This window comes from Lasiosphaeria miniovina (genome assembly GCF_030549165.1).
Source record: "Lasiosphaeria miniovina strain SMH2392-1A chromosome Unknown B0T26scaffold_4, whole genome shotgun sequence".
NCBI lineage: Eukaryota > Fungi > Ascomycota > Sordariomycetes > Sordariales > Lasiosphaeriaceae > Lasiosphaeria > Lasiosphaeria miniovina.
Window position 1 is genome coordinate 1,018,897 of NW_026848223.1, and position 18,046 is coordinate 1,036,942.

The 18,046-nt window shown below is 58.3% G+C and overlaps 7 protein-coding genes across 7 annotated transcripts; 4 read left to right on the plus strand and 3 right to left on the minus strand.

The window, feature by feature from the left end:
- Positions 1-745: 745 nt before the first annotated feature.
- On the plus strand, positions 746-2,614 carry B0T26DRAFT_645319 (L-Aspartase-like protein; the record flags this gene model as incomplete). Its single annotated transcript, XM_060437706.1, has 5 exons — positions 746-1,123; positions 1,189-1,348; positions 1,449-1,550; positions 1,667-1,953; positions 2,024-2,614. The coding sequence occupies 5 exons, from the start codon at positions 746-748 to the stop codon at positions 2,612-2,614; spliced, it is 1,518 nt and encodes a 505-aa protein (XP_060295833.1).
- A 1,011-nt stretch (positions 2,615-3,625) lies between these two features.
- B0T26DRAFT_647650 (uncharacterized protein) lies at positions 3,626-6,631 on the minus strand (the record flags this gene model as incomplete). Its single annotated transcript, XM_060437917.1, has 1 exon — positions 3,626-6,631. One exon carries the CDS (start codon positions 6,629-6,631, stop codon positions 3,626-3,628), a length of 3,006 nt encoding a protein of 1,001 aa, XP_060295834.1.
- Positions 6,632-9,332: 2,701 nt separating this feature from the next.
- On the plus strand, positions 9,333-10,342 carry B0T26DRAFT_610115 (translation initiation factor SUI1; the record flags this gene model as incomplete). Its single annotated transcript, XM_060435887.1, has 4 exons — positions 9,333-9,375; positions 9,511-9,530; positions 9,634-9,721; positions 9,930-10,342. Coding segments are annotated over 4 exons (564 nt in total), but the record flags the coding sequence as incomplete, so codon positions are not given.
- Positions 10,343-10,514: 172 nt separating this feature from the next.
- On the minus strand, positions 10,515-12,479 carry B0T26DRAFT_277037 (Borealin N terminal-domain-containing protein). Its single transcript, XM_060434135.1, has 3 exons — positions 11,948-12,479; positions 11,498-11,825; positions 10,515-11,420 (listed from the first exon to the last, which is right to left on the minus strand). The coding sequence occupies exons 1-3, from the start codon at positions 12,186-12,188 to the stop codon at positions 10,727-10,729; spliced, it is 1,263 nt and encodes a 420-aa protein (XP_060295836.1). The 5' UTR covers positions 12,189-12,479; the 3' UTR covers positions 10,515-10,726.
- Positions 12,480-12,483: 4 nt separating this feature from the next.
- Positions 12,484-13,942, plus strand: B0T26DRAFT_708242 (uncharacterized protein). Its single transcript, XM_060441888.1, has 2 exons — positions 12,484-13,055; positions 13,169-13,942. The coding sequence occupies exons 1-2, from the start codon at positions 12,765-12,767 to the stop codon at positions 13,799-13,801; spliced, it is 924 nt and encodes a 307-aa protein (XP_060295837.1). The 5' UTR covers positions 12,484-12,764; the 3' UTR covers positions 13,802-13,942.
- Positions 13,943-15,159, minus strand: B0T26DRAFT_853796 (Sybindin-like protein). Its single transcript, XM_060447671.1, has 3 exons — positions 14,775-15,159; positions 14,583-14,708; positions 13,943-14,422 (listed from the first exon to the last, which is right to left on the minus strand). Coding segments are annotated over exons 1-3 (471 nt in total). The 5' UTR covers positions 14,777-15,159; the 3' UTR covers positions 13,943-14,079.
- Positions 15,160-15,948: 789 nt separating this feature from the next.
- On the plus strand, positions 15,949-17,939 carry B0T26DRAFT_708249 (UAA transporter family-domain-containing protein). The gene is made up of 3 exons (XM_060441889.1): positions 15,949-16,645; positions 16,778-17,121; positions 17,175-17,939. The coding sequence occupies exons 1-3, from the start codon at positions 16,315-16,317 to the stop codon at positions 17,769-17,771; spliced, it is 1,272 nt and encodes a 423-aa protein (XP_060295839.1). The 5' UTR covers positions 15,949-16,314; the 3' UTR covers positions 17,772-17,939.
- Positions 17,940-18,046: the final 107 nt, after the last annotated feature.

Genomic DNA, 18,046 nt, shown 5'->3' on the forward strand with positions numbered 1-18,046 from the left:
GTCCAAAGCCGCAAGGCGAGCAGGCAGGCACCGTGGGCTTGATCTGGCTTAGATCTGTTTGCATGCCTAATTGCGGATAGGGGGGTTGATAAGTAAGAGAATAAATAGCGGTCACTTCATGGGGGGTTTTTTTTAGGGATATTCCTCTGCCAAGATCCCACAATCCTAAACATTTATGACAGAGTCTTGGTTCCTCTCCAGTCTAGCCTACTTAACCAGAGTCTCATCTGTACGATAATTTTGAAAATGCATTATGCAGGGCACCTGCGCTGCGGCGCGCAGAGGCTCGACTCGTTCCTGCCGTATAAAGACTAGATGATAGAGTGACGCAAATCAAAGTGTTTGTCTTAGCTAAGAGAGTCTAGTCGATAGAGTTTCTCCCATGCATCAACCGTGTGACCCACGTATGATGTGTGTCGTGGGGCGTTCAGACTCGGAATCAATACGGATGGAGTGTATCAGCTCACCTTAAGTGGGGCCCCACAGTGTGCCCACTGCCGATTGCCCGGTGCGTCCCGACCACGAAAGAGAAAAAATTCGCTCACCCTCACCAAGTGGGATAATTTGGTATAGTCGCCCCCTTAAACCAGCCCGGCCAACCCTTGTGCCCAGTCCTAGTTTGAGTATAGAACCCCTGCCAACCGTCCATAAATGTCTCCAAAGAGTAAAGCCAGCGACTAACAGCCGTCTTTTGGCCACCACGCAAGATATTTGCCTAGTAATCAACATGGCCGACACGCCAAACATGGAGGCGCAGATCCGGGAGCTGCAGCAGCAGCTCGAGCAGCTCAAGATCAAGGCGGGCTCGTCCGTCTTCGATGCCTACCAGACGTCGCTCACGGCGCGGTACTGCAGCCCCGAGATGTCGCGGCTCTTCAGCCAGCGGTCGCGCCACTCGACGTGGCGCAAGCTGTGGCTCTACCTGGCCGAGGCCGAGAGCGAGCTGGGCATCTGCGCCGTCACCCCCGACGCGCTCGACCAGATGCGCGCCCACCTCGTCCTCACCGACGCCGACTTCGAGGTCGCCCGTGTCGAGGAGAAGAAGCGCCGCCACGACGTCATGGCCCACGTCCACGCCTTTGGCGCCGTCGCCCCCAAAGCTGCCGGCATCATCCACTACGGAGTTAGTTATTAGCCATCACGGGATCATCCAGAGAACCTGCTAACAGAGTCCCCAAAACCACCAAGGCTACGAGCTGCTATGTCACCGACAACGCCGAGCTAATCCTTATGCGCGACGCAATGGATCTGCTCCTCCCCAAGCTAGCCAAGGTCCTTGACAACCTAGCCAAGTTCGCCGTCGAGTGGAAGGCCCTGCCCACCCTGGCTTACACCCATCTTCAGCCAGGTAAGTGGCTTAACTGATTTCCGTTTTTCAACAGAGAATCATCTCGACTCATGAGAAAACAGTAGCTAATATGTGAGCGCTCTGCCCAATGATTCATTAGCGCAGCTCATCACGGTCGGAAAACGCGCCGCCCAGTGGGCGCAGGATCTCATGTTTGATTTGGAGAGCATCGAGCACGTTCGCCGCGAGCTCAAGTTCCGAGGTATGATTCTCAGAATTCTACTTTGGGCTGAAGATGTAATCAAAACCACCTAGCTCTCCGAGCCGCTGGTGTATCTGGCAAGGTAATCACGACTAACGCCACCTCTCGGCAAACAGGCGCGCAGGGAACCACGGGAACGCAGGCGTCCTTCCTGGAAATCTTCAACGGCGACGCTGCCAAGTGCGACCAGCTCAACAAGCTCGTCTGCAGGAAGGCCGGCTTCGCGGGCTGCTACGACGTGTCGACCCAGACGTACACGCGCAAGGTCGACCTGATCATCGCCAACGCCATCACCGGCCTCGGCGCCACCACGCAAAAAATTTGCGGCGACATCCGCCACCTCGCCACGTGGAAGGAGCTCGAGGAGCCGTTTGAGAAGGACCAGATCGGCTCGTCTGCAATGGTGCGTAACAAACGAACTGACCCCCCATCCATATCTCACGCTAATATTTATCCACTCTCCGCACAACCAGGCGTACAAGCGCAACCCGATGCGGTCGGAGCGCATGTACAGTCTGGCGCGCGAGCTCATGTCCAAGCCGGCGAGCTTCGCCAACACGCTGTCGGACCAGTGGATGGAGCGGACCCTGGACGACAGCGCGATCCGGCGCATCGACATCCCGTCGACGTTCCTGCTGGCCGACGCCATCCTCATGGGGCTCGACAACATCACTAACGGGCTCGTCGTGTACCCGAAAGTGATCGAGGCGCGCGTGCAGCAGGAGCTGCCCTTCATGATCACCGAGAGCATCATCATGAAGCTCGTGGCCAAGGGCGAGTCGCGCCAGGAGGCCCACGAGCAGATCCGCGTGCTGTCGCACCAGGCCGGCAGCGTCGTCAAGAACGAGGGCAAGCCCAACGACCTCGTCGACCGCATCCGCGCCACCCCCTTCTTCGCGCCCATCCTGCCCGAACTCGACGACATGCTGCGCCCCGACCTGTACATTGGCCGCAGCGTCGACATTGTCGACCGCTTCTGCGGGCCCGGCGGCGTGCTCGAGCAAAAGATCAGCCCGTACCGCGCCGTCGTCGACAAGGCCGTCACCGCCGAGCTCAGCGTTTGATTTTTCTCTTCACAATCTTCTCAAGCTGGCGCCGCTGGTGGTCAGTAATTGATCAATTGGTATATGGGGCTCCCAAAAAAAGGAAAGTGAATGAAGAATAAAAATGAAAGACGAAATCAAAATGACTCTCTGATAGAAAAGAAAGGGAACAATCTCCGTTGGTCTACATGTAGATGGACTGGCTATTTGAGGTAAAATGAGGTGAGGTGAAGTGAAATGAGGTAAGGTGAGGTAAGGCGAGGTTAGGTGAGTTGAGTTGAGATGGCAACAAAACAATGATGTGGTGAGCTCTGAAATCTTGACACGGGAATCAATTCCCAGAATCCTCCGCCGTTGTTGAATTGAAACGGACAACAAACAGAACGATGTAAACAGCCCCCACCCACAACTCCCCTATTTTTTCATAACGTTAGGCCCGCCAGCCCTGCATAGTAGCATAACTCCCGATCTTGCTCTGTACCACGCACACATATACGTACATGCAGTACCTGATAATACAACATAACATAACATTTATTACTCACTCATCAAAACACAAATAACGAGTCCAACAAGAGACCAAATGATTACGGTCTGCGATCAAAGGTGAGTGAGTGAGGGGTATCAATCCATGTTATTGATATAAAAAGATAATCGACGTGTGTTCTTAGAATTTACAAAGGTGTGGTATATGATAAAAAGGTATAGATCGAAGAAGAGGAAGAAGGTCGGACTCTTTTGCGGGAGGGAGGGAGAAACACCATCATCACCACCATCATCACCACCATCGCCGCCACCACCACCACAATACACCAGCTAGCTAGCTAGCAAGCCGCAAACTGCCCCTGCCAACCATCCCCATCAAATACAAGAAGTGGTAAACACATACACGCCCAACCGGCGGCCTATTACAGTCTTTTTTATCTTGCCAATGTGTGAAGACCGCCAACCACCGACAACACCGTCGCCGGGACGAGAGAGAGGAGACAAAGGAGAGAGAGAAGAGAAGCATGGGGGTGTGCTTTGTCCCAATTAGATGGTTTCCATATCCAAGACCATGGTGATGATGCCGCTGTCGAGGGTGGTGGGTCTGGGCTTGCGGGCGTAGCCGCGGAGCATGCGGAAGGCGGAGCCGACGGCGCGGCCCTCCTCGACGACGGCGTGTACGTCGGCGATCATCTTGCCGGCTTCGCGCATGGCCTCGCCGGGGGTGACGGTGTCGGACAGGCGGAGGTCGCCGGCGGCCTTCTCCATCTCGGCGCGGAGAAGCCAGCGCTCCCAGCTCCAGCCGGCGGCGATGCCTGTGACAGCCGCCACGTTGTCGGTGGACCCGGACACGATGGCCTCGAGCTCGAGCGTCTTGCCGGGGACCGTCACGGTGCTGTCGCGGTCGGCGGCAGGCGCCTTGGGCGCGGCAGGCTTGGGGCCGACCGGCAGGCACATCCAGGCGCGGCGGACGTCGTCGAAGCCGGCGCGCTCGAGGCGGCTGATGAAGCTGCGGGTGGGATTGGCGTCGTAGCCCAGAGTCTGGAGCGCGAAGCCGAACTCGACCGCCTTGGCGTTGCCGAGGGGGCCGGCGTTCATGATGTCCGAGTCGAGCACGCTGAACTCGAGGTAGCCACCGGGCTTGAGCACGCGCATGCACTCCTTGAGGCAGAGGTCCCACTCGTCAGTGCCGTTCTCGCCGAAGAGCTTGAGCACGGCGTGCAGCTCACGCGCCGACACGAGATCAAACTGGTCGTCGGCAAAGGGAAGCTTGGTGAGGCGCTCGACAGCCACCTGGCGGTGGTTGGAGGGCCCGCGGATGTTGCTGTTGCTGAGCTGGCGGATGGCCTTGGTGGTGACAGTGTAGATCTTGGTGTTGGGGTACTGCATGGCCGTGGCCCAGGCCCAGTCGCACGCGCCCTGGCCGCCGAGGTCGAGGATGCGCGCGCGGTCACTGCTGAGGCCGTCGGGGCCGGGTGCCATGCGGCTCTGGCGAGCCAGGCGCTTGGCCACGGGGGCGGCGATGAGGCGGCCACCGTTGAGCATCTTGGTGGCGGCGACGTGCCACGTGGGCATGTTCATCTGACCGAGCGCCTCGGCCTCCTTCTCGGCGCGGAGCTTGTCCGGGTCCTCGGCGATGATGTCGTCACCGCGGGCCACGTTGGCGCTCATGCGCTTCTTGGACGACTGCGGCACCACAGACAGCTGGTACTTGCCGAGCAGCTGGTTGCGGTGGCTGTCCTTGAGAGAGACGCGCTGCGACTGGAGCACCTCGAAGCGGGGCTGCTGGTGGACGAAGACGTCGGTGGGGCACGACTTCACAGAGGCATCGGTGAAGGCACGGTAATAGGCAGACTCCTGGCGCAGGAGCTTGGACGGAAGGCTGCGCGGAAGGTTCTCCTTGGAGAGCACGGCCTCGGAGAAGCGGACAGACTTCTTCTTCAACTCGGACTCGGTAGCCACCTCCTTGGCGGCGACCTGGGCCTTCTCGTCGACCTCGGACTCCTCAGCCTTGGCCGCCTCGACGGGCTCGGCGTCGTCTGAAAAGCCGACGACGCCCTGGAGGTAGGCGCGCTGGGCAGCCAACCACATCTCGGTGCGGTCCTCGTGGCTTTGGGCATTCTCGGACTGAGGCAGCGGCAACAGATCCTCGACTACGATCTCGGTGGCATCGACCGGAGAGGAAGCAGACTCCTCGGTGATGGGCGTGGGCACGACAAAGTCGGGAGTGGGCGGGACTCTGCGGGCGGTGACGGGCCTTGGGGTCTCCTCAAGTCGGATCGCGGTGGGGAGATCTTCAGGGTTGACCCCTTCGGGAACCTCGACGACGCGCTCGACAATAGCCGCGGGCTGGCTGTCAAGGTGCAATGGACGGGGCGGCGGAGGCGGGATCTTCTCGCCATTTCGGGCCCAGGGGCTCTTGTAGAAGTTCTCGGCCGTGGTCGAGGTGGGTGGGTTGGAAACGGGGCTGGCGACGCCCATGTGCCAGGTCCGGCGGGTGGCGGACGAGAGGTCGGCAAAGAAGCCGCCGGGAGACGGGATGTCGAGCTTGCTCAGCTCGGCGAGGGATTGGCGGTGGGCCGAGGGGGCCCTGTTGATGCCCGTCATCAAGCGCGGAAGCTGCTGGGTCTGGCGCATCTCGGACATCTCCTGGGGAACTTCGATGACCTGGGTGGTGGGGGACTCCTCGTATTCGGTGTCGCTGCCGGACAGAGCATGCAGCGTCTCGAGGGCACCGGGCTGGAGGCGGACTCCGGACCACTCCTCGTCGACGTTGTCTTGGGCGCCGATTAGGGGAGTGGGAGGTGCCGACATGAGCGCCAGCTCCTCCGAGTTCATGCTCCCGTCGAGGGACGGCGGTGCCGACATGTGGGGAACTTCGAGCGACTGGCGTAGCTCCATGAGGGACATGATTGCGGGAGACATGGGGACGGCCGAAGTTGGTGTTGGCGCGATGGGCGAGGCCAGGGCCTTCTTGGCGGCGGCGACGAGGGCGGCGTCGGAGGGGATCACGAGAGGAGCCAGGCCTCGGCGCGAGCCGGTCGAGGACCGCGAGGACGTCCTGAGACTACTCCTCGAGCTCTTTGCACTCCCCTGGCGGCCAATGCCGTTGGCCATAAGCCTCTCCTTGCGGTGGATCTCGTCGTCGGAAACGTCGTAGAGGTCGTCAAACTCGGTAACATCAGTGCCGATGCTTCCTCGGTTGTTCCACATCTTACTGGACGGGTTGGACGAGGAGGTCTCGGAGCTCGTGTCGTCGAGGTCGAGGTCGACCTCGCCTTCACTCGACTGGTACGACGGCGTGGCCGGCACGACCGGGGCGGCGAGGAAGTGTAGGCCGCGCGGAGTCGGGAAGTGGTCACTCAGGGGGGAGAGCCACTGCTCGATCTTTTCAGTCGGCTGCCGGAGCCTCCTCCTCCTCTCACCGGCGGCGAGTGCCTCTTTTGTTTGCTCAGGCTCCTCCATTATGGGATTAAGGGTCCGACCCAACCTCCTCCGACCCTGCGGGGATGGCGGGCGAAATGTTCGGGGCAATAGCACGAAGTCCGACATTGTCAAGGCGGAAGCTTGTTTGTTGTTCGGCGGGATTTTGAAAGGAATATCGATAGGGCGGCTGTTGGGTCACACAAACATGGAATAGGCCTGATTAGGCGATGTGGGAGACGACCAGCGTCGGGGCAATACGACAAGCACTAATGAAAAAAGGGGATGGTCAACGAGGGACCAGCTTCGATCAACGAAGCACTATTGTTTAACGTGCGCAAGAGGCGTGGAGAAAGGAAGTGGAGGGCAACTAGACGGCACCTTCGCAGGTGACCGGGGATGCCATGTATTATAAACCTGAAAGGAAGGAATCGAGACAGGGAGGGGCAGAGGAGACGCCAGTCATCCTACTACACGCAATGGGCCATGGGGGGGCATTTCCTACCAGAGCTGAGCGCCTAACGGGCAGTCTAAGGCTCTAAGCAGTAGCACGCACGCACGCACGCGACCGACGCCGAGCCATATGGCGTTCGCTTTCCCGCCGACGTCGACGAGCGGACAGGGAGTGGTGGCCACGTCCGGAGCAGCGCAGGCGGCAGGCTGGACCAAGCTTCCCAAGTCGGGTCTCGCGTTGCAGCGGGGGCCCTGCAAGCCTGGTGGAAGCAGTGGCCGGCCGAGGCGGGCCCATTGGGTTGGGCACCATCCACAGGCCAGTCGTCGTCGGATCTAGCGAGCCCAAGACTCGAAGGAGAGCGAAAGGGGGGAAGGTTTAACGGGGCAGGCGAATCAGGGCGCGCCAGACCCGGTACCGGCCTGGAGCCAGCGAATCGATATATGCCATGCGTATGTAAGGCGCGCGCCAATGTCGTCCCTGGCGTGGGCGAGGGAACAAGTTACTGCAACTTGCAAGAGAGCTCAGCCAATGGGGCGGCCCGGTACCACGCCAGAGGTCGGACGGGCGCTTAAAGCCTCAGGGCGGCTGTGCCACCTCATTGGCGAGCCCAGGCCACATCCCATCTTCTTAGCTCTAGTAGTAGTGTGCAACACCTGCACGGGGGTAGGTACATAACATAACTCGGGGAGCTGGGACCCGTCGACCTGGCCAAGAGGAATGATGCGCGCATTGCGAAAGCCACTCTTGACGAGTCCTGGGGCAAGACAGCGCGCGAGAAGAAATCTGCAGCGTCGCAGGCCCAGACCACCTACCTCACTTCTGCAGCGCCACTTCGAGACGCGCCGTGCAGAGAACGAACGGGACGGTGCGTGCGTACGTGCGAGATGATGCTGAACCGGGAACTGGGCTCGGGAGTTTGAGTTGCCTGCCATGCTACCCCAGAGTCCAGCCCAGCCCAGTTGTAACAGTTGCAAGAATGTATGTGCAGTTCCGTACGGATATCGAGATCGAGCATCGAGAATCCGAACATGCCATATGCCAAGCCTGTGCCGCTGGTTAACCACGCCTTGAACCGCCATCCACTCCCTTCACAGTACACAGCATATGAGCCGCCATCGATCCCACCACAACGGTCCATCCGTCCTCCTGTCATTCAGGGCACCGGCACAGCAAAAGCCATGCCAATGATCCCATGTGCTGACTGTTCTTCCTTGAGGAACTGGCTTTCCATATCCGGCCATTCACTGGTCCTCTTTCGGCCGGTAAGAGCCGAGTTGGCGATTGTGTCATGTAGATCTGCATAGCCGATACGGCGCAGCCAGAGAAGTCTGCAAGTTAGCCGCGAGCTGCTTCCTTCAAAAGGCGAGTCCGTCTCGGTGATCACCAACTCGCCCCCAGGTAGCCGTCGACCAAGAGGTTTTGCAGACGGTTAAATGGCTTCATTTCATGGGCGGATAATAATTCGCAAATGCTGCTTTGCTTTAGGGTGCAAGCCCCAATTCTTCTGGAAACCCACACAAGTCAAATACATGGAAAGCTGGCCATCGGCGCGAAGCATTCGGCCATTAGCACAAACAAGGGCTGCAACCGCCCCCGTCGAGCCTCGCATTTTGCAGCTTGCAGGAGGCAAATTGCGATGATGACTTGGATGACGCTCGATGGCAGGGCACTCGTGATGATAATCTGATATTCAATGCGCAGCCGCAGCAAATATTTGGCTGAACTGGAGAGCGTGTGGAGACATCCATACAGTAAAGGCAGGAACTGCGCTGAAAGGACGAGGCGACATAGGTGGGCGCTTGTGACGACCCAGGTCCCGTCACGGCATGGAACGCAGTGTGCCAGTGTGGCACTCAAGGCCTTGGAGCGTGAGACCGTAGGAAGCAGCAGCAGCTCGCGCAGGGACGTGAGCAAGGCGAGCCGCCCGTTGCTGTGGGTCTCTGCTCCCTTGCTAGATCGCACATGATTGGCCAACAACAAAGCCTTCCGTTCTGCGTGCAAGAAAGCTTGGCCTTTTTGTGCCCCGCCGCGCCGGGGAAAAAAAGGTACCCCGCAATCAATCCAATACGCGAGGAGAGGAGGGGCAGAACGAACTGGGCTCTATTGCTGCACTTCACCAAGACGACGAACACGTACCAGACAAGATTGCTGCACCAGGATCTACCTTAGCCACGACGACGCGTAGGGCACACACGCTTAACCACGCGCCTGTGACAGCCCGCCACAGCACCCTTTGCACCAATATCACAGCCACATCGCGACTGCTACCGCCGCCCCAGTCACACGACCTCCGGCGACCTCCGTTGTTTCCGGCTCTCGAGGCCGAGCGAGCGACACACAGCTTTCGTCATGGCTGAGCAGCAGCCCGCCGCCGCGGCCCCCGCCGCCCCGGTCGCCCGTCACGTCACTTACTGCGGTGGTAAACACGAACCCCCTTGACGCGATTATCTATCTATCCTCTTTCCCCCTCTACCCCTTTTCCGTACCCCTTTTCAAAAGCTTGTTCCCGCCAATAGGTACTGACATGCAACCTCCCTTCCCTCCTTTCGTCTAGTGTGCACGTTGCCACCTGAGGTACGCTTTCCCAACGCCGTTGCTGCTACACCCCCTCCAATCCCCACGAAACAACTTGAGCAATCCCGCTTATTACTCGGTATTTCGCCGGCATCTGGTATAGTACTGCGAATATGGCGGCACAGTCAAGAAGTGCCAGGAGTGGCTCGAGAAGAAGCACCTGGACATGTACGCCAGGATATGGTCGCCAGGTTCGTCATGCTCTCCGTCCGTCCGACCACTCACCTCAGCCACCACCCCTTTACCCCCAATATGCAACAATCAAGACCCAAAGGAAACAAAAGCCCATCCACTCCCAATAGCATAAACTGCCCCCCCCTGAGTCTCTTTTCCCATGCATTATTATTATCCCATCTCGCTAACCGCTGACGGGGGACGCCTGTTTGCCCACCGTTACAGAAGTCCTAGAAGCCGCGACAGCCTCCCTCTCGCTGGAGGCGCAGGAGCGGGCGGCCAAGGACGCCAAGAAGAAGGCGGCAAAGGCGGAGGCGGCGGAGCAGAAGCACGCTGACCGGCTAGCGAACAGCGTGGTGACGATCAAGCGCATCGAGCGCAACAAGCGCAAGTACGTGACGGCCGTGTCGGGGCTCGAGGCGTTCGGGCTCGACCTCAAAAAGGTGTCCAAGGACTTTGGCAAGAAGTTCGCCACGGGCTCGTCCGTGACCAAGGTGCCGAGCGGCGGCGAGGAGATCGTCGTGCAGGGCGACGTCAGCGGCGAGATCGAGGAGTTCCTGCTAGAGAAGTACAAGGACATCCCCGAGGACAATATTGAGCTCGTCGAGGACAAGAAAAAGAAGGCCGCCGGCCCCGGCGCTGGCTAGGTACGCTCCGGCGAGACCACACGCGGGGGGAGAAGGGATCGGTGTTTGACAACAGACTTGAGAGTTACCATCGGTACCAACAGCGCAAGACAGGAATATCAATAACTCCAATTGTGTGTGCCGAAACGGCCACCGTATCCCGTAGGTAGACGTACTACCTGTCCGATGACATTATGACTCGAGAACGAAACCTATTTGCCAGCTCTAAAAAAACAGACTCCGCCGAAACTATAATCCAGACAAGACACTGAGATGGAAAATCCGTCATAAACCATGCGTCAATCACTCACTCTGACAATCGATATGTAATGCTTTCCCAAACGCCAGTGGCAACCGCCCCTAATCTCATGCAAACTACCGAAGGACGGGGCGCCATCAAGCTCGCTTCCTCAAAACTCTTCCAGTACCAGCCGTTGAAGCCGCTGGCGGGGCAGTCTTGCTCGCGGGGGCCTTCCTGCTCGTGCCGGCCGCGACTCCCTTCTTGATCGTGCCCATAACAGTGCGCTTGGCGGGAGCGGGGGCTGGCGCCGCAGCCTTGTGTGTTGCCATGGCCGTGGCTGGCCGCTTCCTCACCACGGTCGAGGTGCTGCCGTCGCTGGACTCGCTGGTGGCACTAACTCTCTGCGCCGTCCGCGTTGCAGGCCTCGAGGGCGGTGGGGGCGCAGCTGCTGTGGCTCCCCTCCTCGTTCGCGTCGTCGTCGTCGTCATCGTCGTCGTGGCTCCGCCGCCGTTAGCGGAGCTCGCTGTGGTCGACGTTGTCGTCTTGCGTGCCGTGGCCGCAGCGCGCGTCGAACGCGACTTCTCTACCATGTTGCTCAGTAGGCTCGTGCCGCCCATCTTGGTTGGCGACACGGGGCGCGCAATGCCCGACCGCCCACCTGGCGTCGGAGGTGGAGGCTGGGCCCGCTCACCACCGCGCTGGATCCGCGAGTTCGACGACGTCGGCGACAGCACCTGCCCCGGATTGCGCACGAGCTCCGTGGCCGGGCCGGCGCGCGTCTTCTTCTTTGGATTCTCAATGTTGCGCTCAAAGTCGTTCTCCTTGTCGCCACCGCCAGATATCTCATGGCTGTGAAATGGAACGCCTGGTCAGTACAGAGATCTCGTCAAGTGGCGTGGGTGAGAATTGGGGGATAGTGCACAAACCTCAGTCTCTTAGCTGGCCGCATCGGAGACACAGATCCAGAGGCGAACATGGGCGCGCTAGCCAGGGGAGGGCGTTTGGTCACGGCGTCTTTCGCGGGCACCGGAGGGCCCCTGGTTGCAGCATTGGCAGCAGCAACTACTGCTGTCCGTTGCGCTTGCTGCTGCTGATGCTGCTGCTGCTGCTCGGCTGAGAATTTCTGCAGCAGCTCGCCCATTTTGACCTTGCGCAGCGAGAGCGGGATGCGGTTGACGCGAATCTCAATCCGCGTCCGCAGACTCTGTGCGTGGATGTTGTAGTTTGCTCGCAGCTTCCGGGCCCGTTCCGTTACTAGAAATATAAATTAGCGTCGCGCTCTCTCGAGGAAACGGCAGTATAAAGGCTTTTGCGGGGCTTCTAGAGGTAATGGGATATATGTAGGGTTCTGTGTGAATTGGGCTGGGTGAACTCACTCTCAAGCTGCAAGTTGTCAATCAGCGCCTGCTTCTGCGCAAGCGTGATGCTGCTGTTCAGCTTTCTCTTCTTGGCCGGACTCTCCTGATGGCGCTGGTCTGCTGCGCTGGGGCTCCCTGTCTTTGTCGGAATTTTCTGCGGACTTGTTGCCATGACGGGCGCGTTCTGCTGGTAGTGCTCGTCATCGTTCGAAACCGTGGATTGGTTCGACTTTCGCTTTCTGCCGCGCGCGGGAGGCATTCTCGTTGATAAATGGGTTGATCGTCGTAAAAAAGGGCGAGGTTTCTAAGGATTGGTTGTTGCGAAAGGCCACGGCGGTTGTTGTTGTCGTTTGTTGTTGAGGTCTTGCTTCGGAGCGGTTTACTGTTTGAAGTTCGCTAGAAGGGGTGCCGTGGGACGCTGGCGCTGCGACGTGAATGGCCAGTGTTTTGGAGAGTAAACAAAAAAAAAGCTCGGACCACTGAGAGCTTCTCAGCCAGGTGTTGGGGACACGGCTCCCCGTGCGGGCTGGAAAAGGCTTGGCAAATCAACCCACGTAGCGGGTACCTCGTTATTGGCGGCGGAGCGCACGGGCGTGTAAGTGCAGGCTACTTTGGCTGCTGGGCCTCGTTACTCCAGGCTGAACCGCCTTACGCAGAGCTCCTGCTGCTTCCCAGCATCACTCGTGCCTCCAAATCGCCAACCTCTATCTCAACATAACCCACCTCGAAATTCCACAGCGAACCGAAACATACAAGACAGCCCCGACCCGAGTTTTTGAATCGTATAAACAGCTGCCATCGATTTTTATTGTTGCTCGACAACGAGTCTATTAAGATGGGTCTCGAGGCGGTAATGATCGTGGTGGATAATAGCGAAAGCAGCCGGAACGGCGACTACACACCCACGCGCTTCGACGCCCAGGCCGACGCAGTCAACATCATCTTCCAAAATGTTGTACAAGGCAACCCCGAGTCCTCGGTCGGCCTGATGAGCATGGGCGGCAAGGGCCCCGAGGTACTAGTGACGCTCACGACGGACCAGGGCAAGATTCTGGACGGCCTGCACCGAACTAAGAAGAAGATCCGCGGCTCTGCGCACCTTGCGACAGGCATTCAAGTAGCAGGCGTAAGTTCAAAGGTTGCCCTACAATGGAGACATAGAGGGGCTGCAAATACAGCTGCACACAGTATAGAAGGCTATAGGCTCGGCGGCTGACACATATGTGACATGGACTTTAGTTGGCGCTCAAACACAGGCAGAACACCTCGCAACGGGCACGCATCATTGTCTTCGTCTGCTCGCCTATCGAGGAGGTTGAGGGCGACCTGGTCAAGCTGGCAAAGAAAATGAAGAAGAATAACAACAACGTCGACTTTGTGCTCTTTGGCGACATCGACGATGAGAACCACCAGAAGCTCGAGGCGTTCAACCGCGAGGTCAAGGGCAACAGCGAAGGGTCGAACCTCGTCGTCTTTCCGCCCAACGGTAAGCTACTTAGCGACCAGCTTATCTCGTCGTCGATCCTGCTGGGCGAGCATGCCAGCAGCAGCGACGGTGCGGGAGGCGGCGCCGGTGGCGATGCCGCGGGCGGCGCCTCGTCCGAGGACTTCCCGTTCGGCATCGACCCGTCCATCGATCCGGAACTTGCCCTGGCGCTGCGCATGAGCATGGAGGAGGAGAAGCTACGGCAGGAGAAGCGGGATCGCGAGGAGGCGGAAGCGGCGAAGAAGGCGTCAGGCCTGGAGAGTGTCAAGGAGGAAGAGGGCGAGTCAGAGCCGCTGCTAGGCAAGGACGGCGAGCCGAGCGGGAGCAAAGGCGACGAGAAGGACAGCGGCAGCAGCAAGGACGACGATAAGATGGATACCTCATGATTTGTTTTGCTTATTGCGCGAGGTTTTCTCAGCGGCGTCCGGTCCTCCCCTTGGACTCATTGTAGAATAGAATTTGCTTGGCATTAACTTGGAACGGGAGCGGTAAGCTTTTCTGGCCAAACCACATGAAAAGCTCGCTTCCACCGAGAACTCCACGACACATTTCCCACGACATTTCCCTAAACGCCAAGTAATTCCCAAGGTATTTGATGATGCCTGCTCGTAAAGACATCTGCTCCAAGCCGCCCTCCCCTCCTAGAGGACCCGCTCCTGATCAGTTACCTATTGTTGATCTCCCGGATGTACGACAAGAGCTTCCGGTCGTACATGTCGCAGCGGATGGGCATCTCGAGCTGGTAGAAGGGGTTCTTCATGACGTAGTCCGAGTACATGTCGTAGACGCGCCTGATAGTCTGGTCGACGTTGGCCTGCGTGGTGTCGGTGAAGAGCAGGAACTTGACGCCCGTCAGCGTGGTGAAGCACTGCAGCCGGAAGTTCTCCGACTCGAGCACCTCGAGGCCCGACGGCGGGTCGGGCCGCGTCAACATGCCGCCCGCCGAGGCAGAGGCCCGGTTGGCCGGGTTCTTGACGGGGTTTAGTCGCGATGTGATGGCGTGGACTCTGTACGGTGGGGTGGATAATGCGTATGGCGCACGTTGGTGAGCACAACAACGAAACGAGCTATAGATGGAGTTCATTCATATCCAAGGGGGGGTTAGGTTGGGGTTGGGTTTGGGATTGGTATGAATGCAAACAAAAAAAAGCATCCGTCGCCCCTTACCCGTGAAAGGTCCCTGCGAGGACGAGGTAGTCATTGGTGCTGATCTTGTTCAGCCCGGCCTCGTAGAACGTCTTGTTGTAGATCAGGCCTCCAGCCTTGTTGATGATGATAAGGGCAAATACGGTCCTGGGTCACACTCTTAGTTTCAGCAGAGTCCGGCAGCAGAGTGAGAGGGCCGGGCACAAAACGCACATGTTGGCGACGACTTCATCTCACACCTTACACACACCGACTGAGAAGGCTGACGGAAGCGTGTGAGCACTGGATGAGGAAGGCGACACGGATGGACTGCCGTGTCGTATTGCTAGTTGCGTTGGTGGTGCGTTATTTTCTATTCGTTTCCAGCTTCACCAATGTGTAGATGATTCAAGGGGCTCGTGGCAGTGCCGTCTTGAGCATCTCATTTGTGCACGGCGTTGCTGATGAGGGCTGGGACGGGGCCGTTGGGATGATTGCCCTGATTGCCTGTCCTGGATGTGTACTTACGCTGACTGGAGGTGGCCGTCGGGGTTAGGGTTATGTCACACTAGACTTGGCCTAGACCAGCTCGGACTCTCTGTTGCCAGCTTACACGCTCAGGTTGAGATGGATGTTAAACTTTGAATACCTTATCTCATGCTCTGTTGGTAGGCATTGACTAGAGGACAATTACAACCCAGCAATTCCTTCAAAGGCCAATATTCCCGGTCGTTTGTGTCTCAGCTTATAATACGCCCTTTAGGAACTGCGTTCAGAATATGGAACATGCATGGATGTTGCCTCATCAGCTACGATGACCATGTCTCCCGCCCTAGTTGCTGACAAAATTAACCACTCGACAGTTATGACCTGGGAAGCAAGGCGGAATAAACCTCGATCCTTGTTCGTCACCCTTCACCATCAAGCCACTTACAGCATGAGATCCCACGTTCCTGGATAAAAGGCAGCTTTCTAGCCTCTTTCATTTTGGAGAGCCCAACTGCCGGCTTCAAAAATCTGGGCATGCAGGCAGGCAAGATCTGATCAGATAGCCGGGGCACCCCCACCACCACAACCTTAGTCGGCCTGGACGGTGCAATTCCCGGATCGGCAAATTTCAAGCCACCATAGGGCGCTGCGATTCTAGTGGCCAGAAGCTGTGCTAAGGTTGCGACTGGGACTCGGTCCATTCTCAGGTCCCACCCTTGTGGCCAGATGGAGCTTTCCAGAGAAAGCAACGTTGGACTCCGCGGCAGAGGGAAGAAATGCTGATGGGGATGGGCAATAGCTGTTCAAAGAACGTGCCCATAACAGGGAATGATTGGCGCTCTTATGCCGTACAATCGCCGACCTGCAGGGAGTCGACTGCATCTTTTTCTTCCAACCTAGATCTGCCCACTTCCGCGTGTTTTTTGCTCTTTGATTCGCAGCTCCTGCCACCCCCCCCCCCCCCAAAAGACGTCTCGAGTCTAGGCTCCCAGTCGCCTCCATTGCACTTGCGCCTAGGCTGAAGCCCGGTTGCCCTGCTTCCACTGCCTGCCCTGCCCCGCCATCAGGCCCCCCGTTGGTGGATGCAACCAGTACAACAACCACTGGCAAAGCCACTGAAGGACGACCCCCGGCATTCCGCCCCAGCGCCCGTCGTTTGAGCCTTTGAGGCCCGGCACTGCTGCCCTGCTGCTGTGGCCAGCGCACCCGCAACAACGCCCGAATAAGCGATCTAGCCAAGCACACTCCAGCTCTACCTTATGCCTTGGTCATCCCGTGCCGCGCCATGACCGCCTCTCGCCGACGTCCAGCGCTGCACAAACAGCAGAGTGCCCTCGGCAGCAACATCAAGGATCGTGGTGAAAAGGCCACAAATACCATGTCGGCCCCGTCGCCCCGTGTCATTAATGCCGCCCCGTCGCTCGAGAAGGCCGAAATGTACGGCATTGACGATGACCGGCCCGTCTTCAGTCGCGCCATGGCCCTCGCCGGGCGCATGTTCATCGAGACCATTCCGCAGTGGTTGGCCGTGGGCGCGATGCTCTCCCTCATATTCGGCGGCTGCTGCTCCAACGTTTTTGCCCTCGAATCAATCATCAAGGTCGAGCCCGCGAGCGGTATGTTTTGTTGTTTCGCCCTGGCTCCGTCTCTTGTCTTTCCAACAAGGCGAAGGCCCGATGCAAAGGCGTTGCATCCGGGCGGCCGCCGGGCCCTGGACGATCTGGCGCTGACCGCAGTACTTCCTCTAGGAACGCTCTTGACCTTCGTCCAGTTCCTTTTCGTGGCCTTGATTGGACTGCCGTCGCAGTTTGACCGGACGCGCCCGCCCTACTACCTGAAGCCGAACCGAGTACCAATCCGCCGGTGGCTGGTCAACATCGTCCTGTTCTTTAGCATCAACGTGCTCAATAACCATGCATTCAGCTACGATATATCCGTGCCCGTGCACATCATCCTGCGATCGGGGGGCAGCATCACGACGATGATTGCCGGGAGCCTGTACGGGAAGAGATACTCTCGGATCCAGATTACCGCAGTCGTTCTGCTCACAGTTGGCGTCATCACGGCGGCCTGGTCCGACTCGATGAACAAGGTACGTTGCCGTGGTCCCCCTTTTCATGTGCAGGTGCTGACCATCGTGTCAAGGGATCATCCGGCGAGGCGCCTCGCGGTAACCCGAGCTTCAAGACTGGCCTGGCCATTCTGTTTGTTGCGCAAGTTCTTTCGGCCATCATGGGCCTCTACACAGAGGAGACGTACCGGATCTACGGGCCGCAGTGGAAGGAGAATCTCTTCTACTCGCATCTTCTGTCGCTGCCTCTATTCCTGCCGTTCCTGCCGTCGCTGTCGAGGCAGTTCATGAAGCTCGCCAACAGTGCGCCGCTAGCGCTTCCGCTCCCGGCCTTCGACGACTATCCGAACCTGTCACCGACGGTGCAAAAGGGCCTGGAGGGGGTACAGATCCCGAGCCAGCTGTTCTATCTTGTGCTCAACGTCTTGACACAGTATGCATGCATCCGGGGTGTCAACCTCTTGGCCGCGGCTTCCTCGGCCTTGACAGTGACCATTGTCCTTAACATCCGCAAGCTAGTCAGCTTGCTTTTGAGCATATGGATTTTTGGAAACCGCCTTGCGTTTGGGACGCTCATTGGGGCTGTAATTGTATTTTTCGCCGGAGGGCTGTACTCCCTGGACGGGAAACGAAAGCCTCAGGGGAGAAACAGAAATTCGGCAAAGTCTTGACAGGGGACTTTGGCTGCATTTCTCTGTACATATTGTTATTGCATATAGAAAACAAGCGGGCGGACGGCAAGCTCTGCATTTTTATTCTCTGATCTGGCCCGAACGAATCGACCCGACCCTTCCGGTGCCTCTGGGCATTTTGGGAGGGGTAGCATCGCATTTCGTCCGTATCTGGGCGGGTGGAAGGAATCAGCGAAACTTCCATCTCAAGATTTCCAGAAAAACTGTTGGCTGACCATGAGCGCCCTAAATTCAGGGGTCCTCCCTGCCGCTAC

Bases quoted from the DNA above. Each gene is read 5' to 3' on its own strand.
- B0T26DRAFT_708242 (XM_060441888.1), top strand. From the start codon at position 12,765: ATGGGTCTCGAGGCGGTAATGATCGTGGTGGATAATAGCGAAAGCAGC. The intron at 13,056-13,168 runs GTAAGTTCAAAG...CATGGACTTTAG, and splicing joins CAGGCATTCAAGTAGCAGGC to TTGGCGCTCAAACACAGGCA.
- B0T26DRAFT_708249 (XM_060441889.1), top strand. From the start codon at position 16,315: ATGACCGCCTCTCGCCGACGTCCAGCGCTGCACAAACAGCAGAGTGCC. The intron at 16,646-16,777 runs GTATGTTTTGTT...TACTTCCTCTAG, and splicing joins CAAGGTCGAGCCCGCGAGCG to GAACGCTCTTGACCTTCGTC. The intron at 17,122-17,174 runs GTACGTTGCCGT...CATCGTGTCAAG, and splicing joins GGTCCGACTCGATGAACAAG to GGATCATCCGGCGAGGCGCC.
- B0T26DRAFT_277037 (XM_060434135.1), bottom strand. From the start codon at position 12,188: ATGCCTCCCGCGCGCGGCAGAAAGCGAAAGTCGAACCAATCCACGGTT. The intron at 11,826-11,947 runs GTGAGTTCACCC...TTATATTTCTAG, and splicing joins TGACAACTTGCAGCTTGAGA to TAACGGAACGGGCCCGGAAG. The intron at 11,421-11,497 runs GTTTGTGCACTA...TCCATTTCACAG, and splicing joins CGGCCAGCTAAGAGACTGAG to CCATGAGATATCTGGCGGTG.
- B0T26DRAFT_853796 (XM_060447671.1), bottom strand. The intron at 14,423-14,582 runs GTAAGGGGCGAC...CCCACCGTACAG, and splicing joins CTCGCAGGGACCTTTCACGG to AGTCCACGCCATCACATCGC.